The following is a 21,577-nucleotide window of genomic DNA, read 5'->3' as shown; positions in this document are numbered from 1 at the left end:
AAGGTTCCAAGGAGGCTGAGCAGTTTGTAACTGATAAGAAAGCATTGAAAGCAATAAATCCCATAAAACTAACAGCCAAAACTGATGCAGCCAAGAACAAGCCAGCTAACACCTATTCAAATATCAGAGGAAATGAAAAATTAAGTGAGAGTAATGGGCATAAAGGCTGCCCAAAGAGTTACAATTGTTTTAGCATTTTCCTCCCACTTATTGTCATCACTAAATGACTGTTAGTGGGGTGAGTTATGGAGAAAAAACTGTAGCAGCAGAAAAGAAGAAAAGACCTACAAGTTGCAGCAAAGAAAAAGGGTGAAAAAAAGATAGAAAAAAAGAAGCAAAGCAAGGGAAAAAGGCAAGGCTGCTGCGTTGGGGAAGGAAGGAAAGGAAGGAGGAAATCTTGGCATTCTCTTCTCTCGGTTTTATCTTCTCAAACTCATGTCTTTCTTTTGGTTTAATTTGAGAATTATGTGTAACTAATTTTTAGTAGTTAGGGGTTGTTTTGAAGCCCCGAATATGATTGCAAGTTTGTTATGACATTTCGTTTGAATTATTTTTACGAATGGATGAAAATTGGTTCACTACATGTCTCATTTATGAATTCTTTATGTGTTTTCTATGGATGCATACTTAGTAAGCATATCTAGGATTCTAATGCTATGAATATGTGTGTGTCTGCCCTTGTTGAATGAGGACCTACATATGTTCTAGAGTAGTACTTGTTAATTGCGATTAACATGTGAATCAATTTCTAGGATAAGTAAGACAACACTAGTACTTACAATGCCTTGTGATGACTCAAACTCTTTTCGTTCTTAATGATTTCTACTTGTTAAATCTATGAACACACCATTCGAGATTGCATGTTAGGGACTAAGTTAAGTTGAAAACGTCATTCTCTTAACGTACTACGTAAGAAAGAGTAATAGGTTGAGTTCTAACATTGAGCCAACTTGAGCATCTTCATCCAAAAATGAAAGGAATTTGAATGAGACATAACATGTTTGCATGATTATTTGGTGGTGGATAGCAATTCCCCTAACTCGTTTTTCTTAATTTGTGAACTACTTAAAAATCTGTCTCTGTCTTGTTTTTGTTCGATTTAATTTAAATATCAAATCAACTCCAAAAATCCCAAAAATTTGTGTGAGTGTAGCTCTGTGCGTCTAGTATCTGCATATAAAATTTCGTAGACTTCAGATAAGTATAAGTCGGTCTAATAATTATTTTTCGGTAGCTGGTCAGTAGGGACAGCAACCCAGTTTTTGTGACATTTTAAGTAGTTAGATAAAACAATCTTCTGCGGGAAAAACCCTTATTTTCATATGCTACAATTGACAAATATTATTGTTAATAAGGAAAATTAATAGGACATTTGTGTGTTACTTTGTGGTGTGCTTTTAATCCTATCAATGATGAAGTAAGTTCGAATTTTGTCGATGGCTAATCTAACATCTAGCATAACAAAATCGGTCATTAGAAAAAAAAAATATAAAAAAACAATATTGTCTACGCATAAAGCATGAGCTAGTGAGTTAAGCCTCACAATGACCTAGCAATAACGTGATTCAAATTCACCTTTGACGAGAATCAAACCTAAACCTTTCATTTACCAATGGAGAAATACCACTTAATCGTCATACTAAGTGGCCTCGTGTTTTTAAAAAACTTGACGCCAAAAGAAAAGAGAAGGAAACCGAGGGGAGATATTCCTGGAGTCAATTAGGCAGCATTTAAACGAAGGCAGATTACACAAACAAACCAATCATCAAGCTTTTTATATACCACCTGAGCGGGGTAAGGGTTCAACGCCGAGCAGCACAAGCACTGGATAAATACTTTGCTAAAGATTTCATCGTCGTCGTCTATGCGATATTATAATGTAGAGTATAATTACATGTCTGGAGCCGAAAGGGTTAGGCGACTTTCCCCGAGAATGCTGTACAAAATTTGTTGTAGAACTGCTTCTGTATATGAATAAATTGGGTCATTTCCCTGTCAGTCGCATATACAGCGCGCCCCGCTCTTCCAGTGCCGGAACCCTTTCGCCAAAAACCATGCCATGTAATGCTCTCATTTCACTTATCCATCTTTTTCTTACCTTCTTCAGAACAATACAAAACTTCAAGCAGGTAATATCGGGGTTATCCTTTTCTTTCTCAGCACCGGATGTGTCGCTCTTGTTTGCTCAGACCCCAAATGCTCATTTGCCCACTCTATTTGATAGTATTCCCAAAACCCAGAACATACCAACTAGGGGTTCTGGAGATAACCACACTGATTGCAACCGACAAATCTTCGGCAATTTAGGGTAGTTGTATTTGGGCACACAAGAGAGCACAAACCGAGTTGCTGAATGCAAAAGACTATAACCCATCACAGCCATTATTCCCGTCTCTTAACCATTGTAGTGGATTTTCTGATTTTGGGAGGTCTGACCCTGCTGAGGCTGAGGCTGAGGCTGCGGTGGCTGCTGCTGCTGCTGCTGCTGTTGTGGTGGGGCCTGCAAGTTCATTGGCTGTGTGTTGTAATGGGCAAACGGCTGAGAGTACAGTGAGTTCATAAAGCCCTGAAAATATGTTGAACGTATCAGCTATTAGCACCGGCGAGGACAGCCACCACCAAGCCAAACTATGACTTGAAAAAGAACAGAGGAAGAATGCAGTAAACATGTTGGTCATATGCCCAACCCACTAACGCTGTTGAAGAACAATGTGAAAGGACTTGCTAATTATGGAGCCAAATGTCTCTACATCCCATTTTATTATTTTCCCGTAGTAATCTATTAAATAGCATTTGTATGAAATGAAACCTGGGACTGGAGTTGATTGGCATTTGCAACTCCATAGTGGTTCTGTGATGCTTCATCCTGTGATGGGTCATTAAAGCCCACCTGAGTAAATAGGCCTTGTGATCCATGAGGCATGTAGTCCTGTAAGAAAGCTGTTGAGAATTGCCCAAAGCACAGTAAAAATGTAACGAAAAGAAAGGGAAACTAGCAAACCTGAGACATGAAGTCATTCCCTGTACCAAATCGAGAATATCCAGCTTGAGAGTTCTGGTTCAGAAAGTTCCCTGGAAACCCACCTTGTGCTCCTTGAGTAACATAATCAACAGCATATCCACTTTGAGAAGCCTGTTGACCAAGCTAGCATAATGTAAGTTTTAATTTTCAAATACGACTAATTCTGTAATTGCAAGTAACAGAGGTTCTTAAATTACATAACACTGACGATGGATACATTTGGAAAGAAAATAGCGTGGACACAAAAGGGGTAAGGGAAATCCTCTTTCTATGAACCTTTTCTTTTCAAATTTTGATTAGCATGATGTAGTGTTTGGTTTTGCTAGCAATTTAAAAAACAATTTTGAAAGTGAGGTGATTAACAAGTTAGAATCCAGATTTTCAATTTGGGGAAACAATCTGTCTGCTTTCAAGAAAATGTTGCCAAGGGATTGAAAGACCGCATTATCGGCTTTCTAAAACTACCTGCACTTTTTGGGTTTATTCAACTTATGATTGTTATAACATTGCTAAACAGTCACTATTGATACAATTAAAACCACAGGACCATAAGTGATTTTGAGTCAAAACACAGTGAACAAAAATATACTTAACCCAAAAACTAAATCCAGAAGTACACCGCTGAAGCAAACAAATAATGTATGGCCCATGGCCCAGCATACACTGAAAAAACGACAAAAGAAAAAAGCACCACAACTTCATACCTGAGTGGAGAAGTCAGCAACATTATAAGGAACATGTGATCCCTGACTTTTAAAGTCGTCACCCAAAAATTCCTGGCAACATGCAATCAAAGATGAAACTAAAAGATGAATATCAACATCACAAGTTACTAAAAGTATCACGTTTAGTACGAGAAAAACCTGAGACATGCCCGCCATGGAAAATCCATCACGAAATGTTTGGCTTGGCCCTTGAACTGGCATCTGTTGCATACAACAAGACGAGCACATGCATCAGGTGGATGAAGGAACAGGAACTAGGAGAATTGGTATATGATAAAAAAAAGGGGCCAGTACAAACATTATTGACAAATCCAGGTTGAGATAAGGGGCCACCAACAGATGGTTGGCTATTTGGATTTTCAAGAGCAGGAAAGTTGAAGGTAGACCCCATATTCCCAACATTCTGTTGTGTGCCTTGCTGGTGTGGAAGATGACTGCCAATTGGAGCACCAGCATTTCCACGTCCTGCCCCAAAACCACGACTTCCAGGTTGAGGGACATGAGGAACAGCTCCAACTGGTCCATGCACAGCTCCACGAGTTGGAATAGCATACGGTTGAGAAAGGGGTCCTCCATGGAATGGTGAAAGTGGTGCCCGAGGTATTGGATATCCAGCCGGATGTACACCAGGCTTATGGGTACCATTGGGTGGGCCAGGAGGTAGGTAAGAACCTGCATTTGACATAAACAATTTATAAGGATGAAAGACATATCATTATTTTAGACATAGATGTTTACAATTAAGATTTTCTACTTATTATTGGATTTAAAACTTCGAATTTAAGGGTTAATTATTTCATTCTATTTTCCTTGTCCATGTGCGATTAGTTATTTTTAACTTCTAAAGGGGAGAAAAATTTAACATTTCAACACATGTGAAACCGTTTATTTGGATTACTCACCATATTAAACGAACCTAAGTTCATACACTAAACACTAACATATCAATAACCATTACGTTAAAAGCATTGGCTTCAAATTTTCATTTAGATTTCTTCCCTTTTTCATCCCTACTAATAGGAAACGAAAAAGAAGTATCAAAACAAAGATAACAAGAAAAGAACACCATCAGAGTAAAATGGAAAGTGTGGAGAAAACAAACAATGCACTTCATCCGACAATTCCTGGAGAGAGAAGGTAAAAAGGGAAAGATACTAGCACTAACATACCCCTACCACGATTACTTCTTCTGTCTGCATTTTGGCCAGCTGAGGCAACAGACCCAAAACTGTCATTGGGGATAACTCCAGGACCACCTCCAAATAATAGGCGCCGATCATTGTAGATCTGTGTCAACAGTAAAGCAAACACAACATAATTTTACATCCATAATAAATTGGTGATTTCATAATTAGGATCCAACTCCCACCACAAATTAAAAATGTATACACCAAAAGAAAAGCATGAAAAATTAATTTTTGCCTTCTCCGCTAGTGACAAACCTTTTTAGGCTTTGGAAACTGCACCATACTCTGCTTCAGGTTATTTAGAGGCCCCTCAACCAAGCACTCGTGTTCCTAATGATGTATAAAATGTCAGTAATAGCAACGCTATAGTCTGAATATCAAGTTATCAACCCAGACAGGACAATCATTTTTACCCAGCACATGACAATCAAAGAGAGAAGAAAAGATAAATAGAATAAACACGAGGAGGACATAAACAAAATTTGCAGTACATCATCAATTAGCATTAACAAATATGCTGCCATCCGTACAAGTATTAGCCAGCTGCCACCAATCATTCCCAAGATGACTTCCATATTTTGGAAATGGTTTTTTTTTATTTCCTTTTTTGATAGTACACATAACTTTATCTATAAATGAAACACTACAAACACCATCAACCAGAGGACCTAAAAGGACTTGAGAAAAACAAGATGAGAACGAAAAAATACATATCAAACAGAAAAATTGTCAAGTTAATCAGAAAAGAATACTTGAGAAAGCCTTAACTCTTTTTCTATTAACTGGAATAAAAAACAAGAGGAACAGGTCAGCATAAACCACAAATAACAAAATTACAAAGAACAGTTAATACCTTGTAATGTGTCAACAAGCTATTCCACAGTGGCTGTTTACTAAGAACTTTAGGGTTTCCAAGAATGACAATACCATATCGAGCACGTGTTAGAGCAACATTGAGCCTGCGAGGATCATTAAGGAATCCAATGCCCTGAAAAAGGAATGTATTAGCCAGGAATCAAACTTTCATAAATATACTTCCTTCTTCAAATGAAGACAGCTCTTCTGATTTTTTTTTTTTTTATCTACAGTCATTCTAAATTATCTTAGAACCAAAATCTGGAACTCATTGACAATGAAACAACTCTGAAGACAGCCTTCAATGCCATTCTGTTTAATCATGACTAAATTATCAGTAACAACATCCCCCTTAACACCCCCCCCCCCAAAAAAAAATAATAATAATAATAATAAGCGCAAAAGAAAGTATGTAATTTTCTGTGAGATGAACCAAAAAGTAGTGCACTGAAAACCCAACATGTAAGATTTATAACATGAATAATAGGAAAATAGCAACAAAACACTTCGAAAAAAGAAAAAGAAAGACGCATCTTTGGGACAGCCTAAAGGAAAAAAGTACGTACTTCCCACATAAGTGGTTTTATGAACTCACCTGATGCTCATTACTCCTCACACACGAAAGGATGATATAATCCTTTTCCCTTCCCTGAAATGAATCTACGCTTGCAACCTGTAATAACAATAATGAAGCAATATAGTCAAAATAGGTCAAGAGCAAAGGCTTCGACATGTGACGAGTCAGATATATTACCTCAATTTCCTTATAAAGTTGCTGTCTGAGAGCACCATTTCGCGACATATAGTTCACAATATAAGCTCTCTGTCCCTCATACGGTGTGATCACTCCAATCTATAAAGTGTTGATTTTTATTAAATTAATGAAACATGGAATCCATATATAAAATGCTAAACTCAAAACGAATGTTGTTGGTTCACCTGACTAGGGACTACACCACTCCTCAAGAATGTTGTGACAATCTTTTCAACATTAGCAGCCTCAGTTCTGTTCAGATAGGATGTTCCACTAGCACTTATCTCCTCTTGGCCCATCTATAACACAGATGCATGAGTCCAGAACAACTCTTCAGAGAAAATATGATTTTAAAAAAGTCAGACAGAAAACCATCCAGTAGACAAAGCCTAATTCTTTGCAATGCTATCCATATACCTCTTTTTCCCTCCCACACCCCCCCCCTTCTTAATTTCTGTCCTCTCCTCTTCAATTCATTCGATCTGACGGCCAAAAATTGAGAGATGTATGTGGAAGGTAAAAATGGGTGTGTGGATAGCACCACCACAAATTTTTAGTTGGCTCAAACTACTTGACTGGCACTTATTGTTACCTGTACATAAAAGAACATGGGACGATTGGGAACCGGCCAAGGAAAATCAATGCCTGATGATTGCCTTTCATTGATGGTCACTCCATTTTGAAGCGTGCCCTCATAGAAGCTATTAGATGGAAATTCTGACAAGGCTGGATGCATTCGGTATTGAACCTAAAATTAAATCACACAGACTATATAAGTCTTGCAACATAACCATGCACGCAAGAGCAATTTCACTTTGAACGACATACAAGACAGAAAGTGTCATAAACCTCTTAAGGTGCACTGACAGCTACACTATGCAACTTAACATTTGAATCAAATACAAGATTGGTGACAGAAAATAATTTAAATAAAATAAGAAAGAATCCAACCAAGTTAAACGTTGAGAATAATCCAAACAAGTTAAATCACAGTGGAGTTGATTCGCTCAAAGAAGTTATGAAAATATGTGAAAAAAAGGAGAAAAAGAAATGCAGGTACCTAAATTCCAAAGCAACTAAGAATGAGTTAAGGTCAGATACATTGAGAATTGCAATAAGTTTACAATAAAGTGAAGTAAGGTAACACTTTATAGACGCATCTTAATATTGAATTGAATGTTCACGCAGTAACATTAAGAAGAAAAGACCAATATCATATCTATTGATGAATGGGTATACAAAACTCAGATTTCATCACCGACTATCCAACATAAAAAAGTATATAAACAAATATATTTATAAAAAAAGGCAAGTACATGTACACTAGTAGTGATACTATGCACAGCTAACCATGCAGAGACACTGTAAACACTGGACCAATTACCTGCAATCTAATTGGTTTCACACCAAGTAAAACGAGGCGTTCAAAGAGAGACTGGGCAAGCCCAGCACGAGCTGCTTTCTTGCACATAATGACTGGACCAAGCTGGCAGTGATCTCCAACAAGAACAACCTAATATGGAAATTTCTCATTAGACTCCAGGCAACGATTTATTAAAAATCAACCTCAGACTCAAAATTGAGCAACATCTATATATTTGACCTCAGAGTACCTGCTTTGCCCCAAGAACCAAAGGAATCAGGCATTCAGGCTCCGTAGACTGAGTAGACTCATCAATAAGTACCTAAAAGCAGAGGATAGATTTGTGTAAGCTATTTTTTAAGTTGTGACAGATATTAACTAACTGTTAATGTAAGAAGTATTTCAACCTGACGGAACCTAAAATTGGCCAATCGTGGATCTCCAGCACCAACACATGTGCAACAAATGACATCAGCACTTTGAGAAATCTCCCTCTCGGTTGCCCGTTTCAGTGCCTTATATTTTTTCTCATCGCTACTAGACAATTCTCCTGTAAAATTTCAGGAACTAATTAGCATCAAGTCAGGACAATATACATAGAAGTTTTTAGAAAAGCAAAGTGACCTTGCTCATCCTTCAATTGTTGTAGCTTGTACAGTTCACTCTTTTCTGACGTGTCAAGATGACGAACCTGAGATTAACAGAGTCAGTAAGCATCCAGTTAAATAAGTGAACAAAGAAAAGCCAGACAATAAAATTATTAATTAAGTCAACAAGTCAACACAAACCTGGTAATGAAGGGTTAAATGCTCAACAGGAGAACTAACAGCTTCCCTTGATTTTGCACAAAGTCTAACAACCTTAAATACCAAAAGGAAGATAAAAATCAGACAAATTCATAAGAAACCTATCATTACCAAAGACATATAATAAAAAAAAACATGTGTTGCAATGTTTCATGCAAAATGAGGTAATTTCCGAAGCTCATAAACAGCACCCAACTGTAAACCAACTTGTTTTAAACAAATAAAAATCAGATTACACACTGCTATGCTTTACAAACCAGAACAAGTGGTACTTGAGAGACAGTCATACTAAGATGAACATAAATATGTTTAGGTACTAATATTCTGATTTCTTGCGGTTTGTAATTACTTTTCTTTGATAGATAGAGATTTCTGCTTAGTATAAAAAGCAACACATGAACAGTGGACAACAGATCTATCATAGAGGAGCAATCTAAAATTCAGAAAAAAAAAGGAAACTACTGAACAGCCGAGCAACAAAACCATCATTTAACCCAGGTAAATAAGAAGCTCTCCAATCTAAAACTATCAGAGAAACAGAATCCAATTATGTGTCTGCACAACAATGCGTACACAACTAAAAAGATATTTAAATATTCATTCAAGAAGAGCCGCAAAAACAAAAGGGACATTCTATAGAGTCAGTATAATTGCAGGCAACGGCCAAGCACTGTTCCTCTACCTTCAACCCAGTTGCACTTATCTTCTCAGCTAGTTGGTCTACAGCAACATTACTAGGAGCACAAACCAAAACCTGGTAAAGAGAGAAATTGTGATTAAAAGAGAGAGAGAGAGAGAGAGAGAGAGAGAGAGGAAATAACACATGTGAGTTATTTTACCTGTCCCTGGCCTTGTTTAGCCATGTGATACACAAGTGCTGCAGAAGTCACAGTTTTTCCTGTGCCAGGTGGACCCTGGATCAAACTTATAGGCTTCTGAAGGACACTCTTTACAGCAAAAACCTATCAATAAAAAAGTGGTAAGACACTCAGATTAGACCAACACCAACTACAACAAAGAATCCTCAAAAGGTCCGAGAAAATGCTATTATGAAATACTTGGGAAAGAGATGCATTTGAAGTGAAAAACTAGTATATTGAAAGAGAGGATAAGCCAGAAAAGAAAGTAATGTATCATGAACTAGAGGATAACAAAAAAGTGTATAATCAAGATATCATACTTGAGAAGCATTGAGCTCCGGAAGACCAGGTGCACCAAAACGACGGGGCAATGTATTACGGACCATTTGAACCTCTACTTCATGGCCTAACAAATGATGGTAAATATATCTGCACAAATAGTACAAAAGAACAATTAAGTTAAATGCAAAACATAAAACATCACTGCAGCCTGACATGATTTATTTATTTTTCTTTTTAACATACTTTCATTGAATAAAATACAACCTGAAATAGCCAATGCAATATCTGCCCTAAAAACCAATTTATGCTTGTCATTTCCGTACAATATTTAGCAATACAAGAATTATGAACATAAAAGTAGAATCAACACTAAGTCGCATAATGATAAGCAAGTTATCAATTTTTTAATTTTTTTTGAAACAAGACTGTTATTTCTAAAACTTAAAAGTCAAAAAAAGAGAAGGAAGAAAGGAAAAAAACACTGCAAACCTACCCACTAACACTTGTCTCGTCCACTGCAAAAGCTTTCATGGCCCCCTGCATCCGATCAAAACTTGTACTCTTCCAGACAAAGTCAACACTGAAGCCATGGTTCACATCAACTGGAACTCCCTGCAAACAACATGAATACACATTAGTAACAACCAAGTTTACTGAATTAAATAACAATATATAAGCAGCACTAATACTAAAACTACCTGACTGGCACGAAGTTCAAGTGCAACCTCCTCTTGTGCAGTTAACTTGATCTGAAACAGCAGATAAGTACTATAAGTTCCACAAAACTACAACACATACACAACATATACTCTTAACGCTTCAGAAAGGAAAGAGGCATACAACATGTCCCACTGACTGCCATGCTGGATGAGCTGCATCTCCAGAATAACGAAGCCGCAACTCATCACCAGGTACAAGACGTAACTCATTGTCCTCCTGCAACAACCCAAGAAAAAACTGAATGTTAATAACACATACATATGAGCAGAATGAAAAACATGAATATAGTACTAAAAGAATTCACCCAAAAAATAACTCTCAAATTTTCGCAGACAATCACCTTTGGAAACACAAAATAAGCAATACGCTTCTTGTTAAGACCAATATCCCACCGAATTGTGACATTGTCTTTGCTTTGAGATTCTTTCATCATCTACAACATAAATAAGATCATAAGAACTTAACAACTAGCTTGTTCTCTACCACAGGGATCATAAGAAATCTTTGAATTGAAAAGAAAATGGAAAACAGAGGTTTGTCTGCATACTTTATCATAGTCAGCTTCAAGTTTAATAAGTGGTGCAAACACATTTTGATACTGCATCAGAAACAAGAAAATCATCAGCTTATCAGCAAAACATCCATTTAGAAGATGCAAATTCTCCGAAGGCTTCTCATGTTATAAAATGGACACAATCTAAGCCTTGTCACATTTCGAAGTATATACAATGAATTCCAAACAGATTCACCTGGTAAGCATCTTCATACTTCAAGGCCACAGGTTGGGGTTCATCATCCACACCAGGCTTCTCGAGATCTTCAAGGGAAGCATCAGGATTGGACTTCCAAAGTTCTTCTACTTTATTTATTTGTTGAGCACTGATTTGGCGCGCCCTTAGCTGCTCCTGTTCAGACGGGACCTGCAAAGCACAGCATCTTAAAACTACTAAGCAGGAAACCATAAATTGCCTCAAATGAAAATAACTATGAACCTGATGATAGCAAAATACCAAACCTTAACAAGCCACTGCAAGAAACACCTATCATCTATCAGGGGACACCACTGGCTCAGATCCCAGTTCATATCCTTCAATGCATTAACACTTAAGCAGGGTTCCCTACAAAGAAGAACAACAACACTCTCTGTCTTGGCTGAAATAAATCCAAGAAGGAATACATTACGACATCCACAGTTGTAGCATTCAAGGATTGTTTCTCCCAATGGGCTATCTTTATGAAGACAGACTTCCTTGTGTTTTGCTCGGACCTACAAAACCCAACATAACAAACCAATTAGGAAAAGTTATCCGAATATAATGTCTATCCCATATTAATAACATCAGCTTTCAAACTCGCATTTAGGAACCCACCATATGCAACCACCCAAGAATCAGCATACTATTAAGAAAAAAAAGTTATGTATGATATCAGGCTCCAAGAGCTGGTACTTTCATTATATTTCACAGATTATTTGTGGTTGCATATCCTTAAAAATTTGCCCGTGAAAAGGTTGTTCAAAGCATCAACAAAGATTAATTTTTCAAGATGAAAAATGAAAAGACGTGAATGGAAGATGCAGTTTAATTTCTACAAAAAATTTATGTCTGCTCAATGTGATGTGAAATCAAACGGGGCAGCTCATGGTAAGTTCCCGTTACACTAGAGAAAAGAAATTAAAGTCCATGTAATTTAGAGCCTCTCAGGATTGCTTCTGGAAGGGCTAAAAGCCTTGCTGACAGCCAAAAGTGCTTGCTGATTCCGTTTGTAAAAAAAAACTGTTAGAATTGCTTCTAGGTCATAGAAGTGCTTTCTGAAGAAGCACCTGCCAGACGCTTCTCCAGGAAGCATTTTCAACAGCTTTTAGAGGAGGCATTTGAATATTTAATAGAAATTTCAACGTGGTTCTAGTGTAAGCACTTCTAGTTCCTACAGAAGCAATCCCAAACACGGCCTCAACAATTATAGAAAACATTTATGGGCATCACCTAGATATTAAAACCTGCAAATCAATCAAACTCCGCCATAGAAACTATGACCCCATACTTTAGCTTGTAATTTAACTTAAAAGAATTATTTGGAATCCATCCATGATCCCACTAGAGCTAACATAAACCGAAAGAGGATATAAAGGACTCTCTAATGCTCTATCATAGATCATACAATGTAATAACAAGAGTACAATCAACTCGAGAACAGCCACATGATTGGCATAAAAGATGTACAGCATTAAATTAAATCATGCAGTCCTGTAACCACCAAAATCTGAAGCATAATGCTGGTTACTTAAATCATATTGAACAGATGTAACGTTAACTCCATTCGTATGTAAGGTCCAATTATGTCCATGCAGACAAATCAGAGAAATGTTGATCCAGAATTGCTGGTCAAGTGCCCTACCGTTAATGGAAGTTTAATATTAAGTCGTGTGGGAAGTAGAAGACTTCCCAACTTTTGTGTCAACAAATACGTATCTCTATAAATTTGCATAGATATATCAGAGCATGTTACTGCTTATGTTATTATGAAAAATTATTTATATCAACCCATATATATAGGGTTTCTAAAATATGAGGCCAAACCTAGCTGTAACATCAACACGAACCAAATGAATCTCCAATAGACCAAAAAGTAGTCAACCCACTCATGCAACCAAATTACAACTCAACAAAAACAAAGAGTCCATGAGTATAAGGTGCCATGATTAATCGACAAAGAAAAATCATCAGAATCTACTTTCTCTTTACCCAGATTGCTTCCTATCTCCGCAATCCAATACCATGTTTGAACCAAAATCTCCCAAAATGTAGAAATAAAAACATCTTGAAACCGGGATAATAACCCAAACCATCATGAGGGCATAATAATGCAGCTATAAATGTACCTTAAACTTAGTTCAATCTTCGTATAACCCATGCCAACACGTGATGGCGTATCAGCAAGTATGTCTCTTAAAACAAAACACGCTTATGTCCCTGCATTCTCTAACTACTAAATTTCCTCCAGTGGCATCCATTTTGTGACTAGTAATTTCCAGTTCTTACCCAAATTCCCATTGGACTCATCCCAAAAAATTATAATCACAAAACCCAAAATTATAAATAAAAAGGCAGAAACAATAACACTCCGAACTGGGTGACTTACCAGGTGATTCACAATATGAGAGCCGGAAGTGTTCCCCCTTGAATTACAGAACCATTTTCGACACGAAGGCACATTACACCTCACAACGCAAGCCGGGTTCGACACGCCGCAGTACCGGCACGCATGTTCTGTAAAATCCCCTTTTCCAAACTCGTAATTGTCGTCATCCCCAGTATCCTCAAAGTTAAGCACACTCATCCCAGGCGTTAGGACGTCAACCACCTGATTATTGCCGGCGTTACTGCCCGACCCACCTGCCCTAGCCTTTGTGGCGCTGCCCGGGGCAGCAGAAACCGGCGACGCATCGGACTGGTGGTCGGACCCGACCCCACCACCGCCACGGTCACGGTCTGCAGGTTCAGATAAGGAATCTGAAGGGGTGGGCCAGGCGACAGGAGAGCGAATCGGGTCGCGGAACTCCGGGTAGTCAAAGTCCTCGCCCTGGGTGTTGAATTCGAGGAAGGTGTAGGCGTCGTTGGCGGTGTCGGGCTGCGACGCCGTGTCAAAGAGGTTGTTGGGCTCCGAATCCATGGCCGGGGTGCGGAATTGAAATCTTTTGGGGGTGGAAGGGGGTTAGGGTTAGGGTTAGTGTTTGGTGAAGGAAATTGATGCGAAGAGAGAAGAAAGACGTTTAAGAAGAGAGAGTGTGGGAGGTGTGATGGGTGAAGACGTCGTGGAGAGAGAGAGAGAGAGAGAGTCCGTGTGAGGGGGTTTTTGTAAGTTTCGTTTTTGGGCGAGTGCCCAAATGGGACCCACTTTTTTTGCAATGTTTGGGACGCGCTGCTGTGATTGGGCAGTGGGTACTAGGACTGCTTTTCAATGCGCACGTGACCGGGTGCGTCTTTTGGAGGTACGACGTGTCACGTATAGTAGGCATCTCATGTTGATGAAACAAAGACAAGTGTAAGCTTTTGTCTATGTGTTTCAACAACATGAAATGGTTTGGTATATGTGACTATTTTGTGGACGCGTGATGTCACGTCGTGAAATACAGTGTTATGTAAGTTATTCTCTTCGAAAAATTAAAGGTTGTATATCATGTGAGAGAGGTATCCGACATCAACTTTCAAAAGCATTGGTTACCATGATCTCGTTTAATACACATAATTGGATTGTAATGGATAATAATCAAATTTTGGGCCTATTGAAGCTGGAAGTGAATGCCTTTTCATTTATAGGGGATTAGAAAAGGAGAAGGAAATTTGTACCTTCAAATCCCACCATTTTAAACTAGATTGAATTGGTAAGTTTTTTTCTTGAGTAATTCATCTCAATGATCATTATTTTACATCTTTTTTAACATACATTTAATTTAGTGGATCATCTATTCTAATTCAATCATACGTGCCAAATGAGTTCTATGTCTCTAAGCACATGAGAGGATTACATGCCAAAAATTCTTGTTATCATGACATGGTAGGAATACAAAATAAATTAGTTTTTTCCGTGTTTTTGAATTATTGAGTTTGAAGTGCTTTTTTAAGTATAATTTTATCAAAATATTAAGTGTAAAAAAAAATAATTTTTCTTATATAAAAATAGGGTAAATTTTTTAGGATCGCTTCAGACCTCAAAAATCTTAAGAGTGGGCCTACTAATGGCAGACTAAAGAGGAAGAACATACATTCACTTAATTAATTAATAAAATAAAGTATATATTGGTGATGCAACATAATTAGTATTTGAAAACTAAACCGACACTTGACTTTGAAAAATAACTCAGATTTAAATGAATTTGGAGAATACATAGTATTAAATGCAGAAAACATGTTTGGGTTGGATGTAAATGCCCCTAATTGTTTGATTATCCGCACCCGTTGTGTTTCAACGATAGCTTCCAGACTTTTCTCTTGAAAAAAATATCTTCTCTCTGAGAGAGAGTTTTTTCTCTCCGCAAGTGAGAGCAATAACAATACTAACGATTTTACCTCTTGTCATCGATTTTGATTAGGGTCGGTGGCAGCCCTTCCTTCTTCTTCTCTGTTTTGTCTTTCTTCTTTTCTTTTTTTCTTTTTTTTTTTTTTTTCTGGTGTTTTTCTCTGCTTTCCTTCCTATTTTGTTTTCCTTTTACACCTCGATTTTCACAGGTATATCTTGCTGCCCTTAGATCTCCATCCATCCATATACATGTTCTTATTTTGGCTTCCACCGACTCAATCTCCATTCCGATTTGCAATCAATTTTAACCGCGAAGTGATGCGATCTTCAACTAAGAAGGTGTATAGGGTTCCGGCGTTCACACCGGCTCGGGTGGCAACACCACCTCATTATCTTTGTCTACCATTTATGGCAATGTTGCTTGTGGCGATCCCACGGGTTGCTTTGGTTTCTCTTAATATGTGGCTGTGATCAGTGAGATGTTATTTGTTGGAAGGCGAAATTCATCTTCTTTCCATCTATGGGGTATGGGTTCCTGGCGAAAATCGGTGTGATCGTGGAGTGCAATTCCGATGCTTTCCACGATATCCTTGGAAGGAAGCAGTTAGGTTTAGCTTCTATATTTTTTTGTTTTGGGCATTTGGGTTACTATTGAGATCCATTCTTTTGCTTGTGAGGTTATTGTATATGGGTCTCAATTTGTGTAATTAGTTGTGTTGTGTTAACAAAGTAACCTTTGACCAAAAAAAAAAAAATTCTTTTTTTCAACGATAAACATACTTACGTGGCACAAGAGTATTAGGGGGGAGGTCAAATCTTCATGCACCTAAAAAGCCATGTGGCCTCATTGTGGCCCTTCTAAAAATGCAATACGTGTCCACTTGCTCAAAATCTTATAAGACAGCAGAGTTAAGATTAGTAGGTGAGTGAACATGTCTCATATTTTTAGAAAGGCCACAGGACCTTTTGGGTGCCGAAGATTTAAACTCATTAAGGGAGATATGTACCCTCTTGCCCCTGTTTATTATTAGTAAATCTAGTTTTAGATGCAATTTCATCATCCGGCCCCCGTTACTATTAGATGCATATTTTTTCATTTTTTGCCCATATTTATTATTAGAAACACTAGTTTTAGGTGCAATTACATCATCCGGCCCTCCTTACTGCATATGTTTTCATTTTTTGCCCCTATATCATCAAATAGATCAAAATATTAACGCCTCTACTTCTTCTTAGTTTCATAGTGACAATTCAGCTATCAAATAGATCAAAATATTAACGCCTCTACTTCTTCTTAGTTTCATAGTGATAATTCAGCTCATTTTAAGCCACAAAGCCTTGTAAGGCTGCTTGCGTTGGAGAAAATTTTCAGTGTGCTGGGAACATAGCTCAGTATACCAAATCTCATAATACAAGTGGTTAAAAACTTAAAAAAATAAAAAAAACTTTCAACCATTTGTATTATGACATTTGGTATACCAGACTATGTTATTGGCACACTGAAATTTTTCTCCTTGCCTTGTTACATTGAGGGGTTTTATTCCTACAATCAAGCCATATAGCCTTGCTCAATTTGATGCCGAAGTGCCTTTCTTCTCAAACTAATCTCAATCAAGGCCGCCGCTTTTTTCTTCTTAAATTCCAATCAAGGCATTTAGGCCTTTATACTCAAACCAAATCAAAAGACATAATTTGTGTTTTTCTTACAAACCAAGTTGTGATGACCTGCCACGTTTTTTTTTTTTTTTTTTTTTTGTTTGTTTAATGTTTATATTTTTGCAAAATGCCAAACTACCCATATACAAATTATGGTGTGTTCGAAGGAATTTTCTTGTTCTCCAAACCTACTCGATTGGCCAATACTGCTTGGGCTTGAGTTCGATAAACTTGACCACTTCCAAGTGTGGTCAAGTCGGCCTTGTCTATTACGGTTGCATCGAGTTGGACAAAATTTTGGCATTTCAACTCTTGAACCATCTGATGGTTCACAACTCCAGAGCAAGCCCAGCGTGGGCATTTACTCGGGGGACAGGGGACAGAACAAGGGCCCGAGGCTCTGTGGACCAGCTTCAGCGTGGGCAAGCCCGAGTGAAGGTGGAGGCTCGAGCTCCGGGCCTGTGGAGAATTGCCAGCCCGAGAGCCTGAGGCCATGTGACGTCAGCGTTGACGTCAGGCATTATTTAATTTTTTTTGTGTCAGGCACGTGCACCCCACTCGCGCGTGGGGGCGCGTCGCCGACACAAAATCAGAAGAAAAAAAAACTTTTTCAGTTACCGTTGGGAAGCCACGTGGCTTCCCATGGTCCGTTTGATCTCAACGGTTATTTAATTTGGACCGTTCGATCTCAACGGTCAAAAAAATAAAAAAGTCTTACTTAATATCCACCGTTCGATCTGAGATCAACGGTGGATATTAATATGCTTTATAAATAAATAAATAAAAGAAAAAATAGTTTTAAAATTAAGAAAAGTTACCGTTGTGACACGTGGCACAATCTGGAGTGTTGGAATTCAAATTTTTTTTATATCCAACAGTAGAGATTAATTAATTGAATAAAATTTAAAAAAAAAATGTAAAAAATTCAAAAAAATTCAAAAAAAAATCTGAATTTTTTTTAAAAAAAATTGTTTTTACTTTTCTATAAATACCTTCTTATTATCATCTACTTTACACAACAATTTCATATTTTCTCAACTACTTTCAATCACATTCCCTTCTTTGTCTCAAAGTTTGAATCCATTTTTTTTCAACAAAATGACCACTGGTGCAGGTACGAATTGGTTGCTTATTGAAGATGTTGCGTTGTGTACTAGCTGGGTTGAAGTTACTCATAGTTCCCTTACGGGTAATGAAATGCAGTTACGAGAAATGTGGAGTCTTATTCATACCAATTATCTTGAGAAAATTGGTGGGCAAAGAACCAAAGAATTGATGTCTAGTCGTTGGAAATTACTTAGCCAATCGTTTAGTACGTGGAGAGACGCCTTGGCACAAGCTAGTAGTAATATTCAAAGTGGGGAAAATTACTCGGATCAGTAACAATATATTATTTATTTGATACCCAAATTTACATTATAATTATTTGTTTGTATTATTTATTTGTTACCTACATAATTTATTATTTATTGTCTGTATTATTTATTTGTCACCTACATAATTTATTATTTATTGTTTGTATTATTTATTTGTTACCTAGTTACATTATAATTATATTGTTCGTATTATTTATTTGTTACTTATTTTCGTTATAATTATTTCTTCTCCCGCATTGTGTAGGAACTTCAAGCACAAGCTTGGTACGCTGCCAAAACCAAAAGCAAAAATAAATCATTCAACCGGTGAGAATGTTGGAATATTGTCAAAGATTGTCCTAAATTTAGAGTTGTGCCAGTCAGTCCAGAAGTGCACATGAACAGCACCCCTCTAGACTCTACATCCGATCATGTCTCGCATATTCATGAAGATGATGTAGAAGAAGTGCCCGAAACGCCCCTTCCTGAACAAGCGTCGGGTTTGACCCGTTATCCAATTAGGCCTCAAGGTAAGAAGGCTTCAAAGCGAAAAGGGAGTACTTCCAAGAATGATTATGCAAAATTCATGGAAGAACTTACTCGCCAAGGTGAATTGACTTTGGCGAGGGAACTGGCGAAATACGAGGCTGATAAGGCTAAAGAGGACGCAAAAGCTGCAGCTATTGAGAGAGAATTTCAAGCTAATGAGAGAGAAGGAGAGCTACTTAGGCAAGAAAGGGAACATGTTAGAGAAGAAAGACGGGTTCAACGAGATCGTGAGATTATGAACACGCCTTTAGAAGGGAAGTCTCTAAATTCTAAATTTTTTTGGAAGTCAGAGAAAGCGGACGTGGTGCGAAGGAGGCGTACAAGAGAAGCGATAGCAAGCCAATGTGGTCCTAGCACCACAAGAGAAGATCATTCTAGCACCATAAATTGGTTAAATGATGATGAATATAGTACTTTTTGTAATCGGAGCCCATAATTTTCCAATCACTTTGGGTTGTAATTTATTATTTATTGTTTGTATTATTTATGTTGTTTCCAATTTATTGAATATTTATTCAAATTAATTTGGTAAGTTATTTATACTAAGAGAATATTTATTGAAATGACAAAAACACACCAAATAAAATTACATAAGCATACGGAATAATTAAAAACTCACTAAAAAATTACATAAACATACCAAATAATAAAACACACCAAATAAAATAAAATAAACACACCAAATTCAAAAAAACACACTAAATGAACTTAATTATCTTCAGCTTGTTTCAATGCCCACTGGTGCTCTATCAAGTCAATTTGTCGGGCATTGTGCATGTCTGGCATTTGAAATGCAGTATATCGTTGAATGAGCTTTTCATTGTAACGTCCATCCCTTTGTAATGGCTCATGTTGCACGGACTCATCGGTGGCGTCATGAGCACAATATATACGTGTTCTTGAATTGTTCATCATGTCTGGCTCATATTCATCAACGGCTTCATAATCGTGCTCATCTTCCACAATCATGTTGTGAAGAATGATGCACGTCATCATGATGGATCAAAGCGACTCTACATCAAACAATCTGGCAGCACCCTTGACGATCACCCAGGGAGCTTGGAGGATATCGAAACAACGCTCCACATCCTTCCTACACCCTTCTTGACAGCTTGCAAAATGTTTTTCCTTTGCACTTCGCGGACGTGGCACTATTTTGACAAATGTTGACCATCGCGGGTAAATGCCGTCAACTAGGTAGTATGGCCCGTCGTACATACGTCTGTTAACCTCATACATGACTTTTGGTGCCTTTCCTTGCACGACATCGTTGAACACTAGGGATTGGGTAAGGACGTTGATGTTATTTTGAGCTCCCGAGACCCCGAAAAAGGCGTGCCAAATCCATGTATCAAAAGATGCCACCGCCTCCAGAATGATACTTTTTGCTCATTTTCTGTCCCCATAAGTGCCTTGCCATGCACTTGGACAGTTTTTCCACGTCCAGTGCATACAATCAATGCTTCCAATCATCCCAGGAAAACCACGCATCTCGGCCTTCTTCAACAGCCGTTTCAAGTCCATGTTTGTAGGTTTACGGAGGTACTCAGCGGTGTAGATAGATTCGATTGCTCCACAAAACCTCATCAGGGACTCAAGAATGGTTGATTTCCCCATCCTCGTTATCTCATCCACTTGGTCTGCAAATGCTCCATATGCAAGCATCCGCAAGGCAGCAGTAATTTTTTGCTCAGGTAGTAGACCCATAGCACCAAAAGCATCTTTCTTTTGCACAAAGTAAGAATCATGGTTGCAAACAGCAATCATGATTTTGTTAAACAAATGTAGTTCCATTCTAAAACGACGTCCAAAGTACGTATCAGGGAATGCACTATTAGGAACAAAATAATCATCCAAGAGTTCCATACCTCGTCGTTGCCTGCTTCTATCAAGGTTTCCGGAACGGCTGGGCTTGCAGATCTGAGCCATAGCTTGGACGACTTGACATGAATGTGAGGCTCTACCCATTCTTACATCGTCATCTTTCCTTCTACGCTCCTCATCCTCTTCCCTTTCATTTTTTACCCCTGGTGATTGAACATTGCTTCTGATTGGTTAAACAATTCTTCCTCTTCCTGATCGAGTTCCCACATCATCCTTGAGGAAGAAGAAGACATTGTAAGAAAGAAACAGAAACTATGAATAATGATACAGATTTTTGTGAAGAAGGAAGCAGAAACTATGAATAATGATAGAGATCTTGAGAAAATTAGTGTGAGATTTGTGAGGATGGATGATGGATTATATGGAAGATTCAGAAAGGATTAGGTTGTACATAATGCCACGTGGCATGCCGTCATTCGTTACAAATTTGATAGAAATCTATCCTCAAAGATTGTGAACAGATTATGACACGTGGCATGCCGTCATTCGTTAAAAATCTTATGGAAATCTATCATCAAAGATTGTGAACAGATTATGACA

General features: G+C 37.8%; 1 protein-coding gene across 2 annotated transcripts; it reads right to left on the bottom strand.

The window, feature by feature from the left end:
• Window positions 1-1,745: 1,745 nt before the first annotated feature.
• LOC103961082 (regulator of nonsense transcripts 1 homolog) lies at window positions 1,746-14,409 on the bottom strand. 2 transcript variants are annotated; one of them, XM_048591477.1, is made up of 29 exons: window positions 13,716-14,409; window positions 11,590-11,841; window positions 11,324-11,494; window positions 11,122-11,172; window positions 10,915-11,007; window positions 10,695-10,790; window positions 10,553-10,603; window positions 10,348-10,466; window positions 9,893-10,001; window positions 9,552-9,674; window positions 9,395-9,466; window positions 8,695-8,766; window positions 8,531-8,597; window positions 8,314-8,456; window positions 8,157-8,228; window positions 7,928-8,056; window positions 7,136-7,291; window positions 6,729-6,842; window positions 6,544-6,642; window positions 6,385-6,462; window positions 5,788-5,922; window positions 5,190-5,264; window positions 4,923-5,034; window positions 4,046-4,419; window positions 3,886-3,948; window positions 3,727-3,798; window positions 3,002-3,133; window positions 2,810-2,929; window positions 1,746-2,566 (listed from the first exon to the last, which is right to left on the bottom strand). In XM_048591477.1, the coding sequence occupies exons 1-29, from the start codon at window positions 14,244-14,246 to the stop codon at window positions 2,396-2,398; spliced, it is 3,852 nt and encodes a 1,283-aa protein (XP_048447434.1). In that variant the 5' UTR covers window positions 14,247-14,409; the 3' UTR covers window positions 1,746-2,395. The 2 variants fall into 2 exon arrangements, with proteins under 2 accessions (XP_048447434.1, XP_048447433.1); XM_048591476.1 differs by having other exon boundaries at window positions 4,917-5,034; window positions 13,716-14,408.
• Window positions 14,410-21,577: the final 7,168 nt, after the last annotated feature.

This window comes from the organism of the source record quoted next, unplaced genomic scaffold (genome assembly GCF_019419815.1).
Source record: "Pyrus x bretschneideri cultivar Hongxiangsu unplaced genomic scaffold, Pyrus_bretschneideri_v1 Contig34, whole genome shotgun sequence".
Classification (NCBI taxonomy): domain Eukaryota; kingdom Viridiplantae; phylum Streptophyta; class Magnoliopsida; order Rosales; family Rosaceae; genus Pyrus; species Pyrus x bretschneideri.
The sequence above is the reverse complement of the archived record's forward strand: the minus strand, read 5'-3'. Positions and strand labels throughout refer to the sequence as shown.

Bases quoted from the DNA above. Each gene is read 5' to 3' on its own strand.
- LOC103961082 (XM_048591476.1), bottom strand. From the start codon at position 14,246: ATGGATTCGGAGCCCAACAACCTCTTTGACACGGCGTCGCAGCCCGAC. The intron at 11,008-11,121 runs GTATGCAGACAA...TTTATGTTGTAG, and splicing joins TTGAAGCTGACTATGATAAA to ATGATGAAAGAATCTCAAAG. The intron at 5,035-5,189 runs GTTTGTCACTAG...CTGTTGACACAG, and splicing joins AGTTTCCAAAGCCTAAAAAG to ATCTACAATGATCGGCGCCT.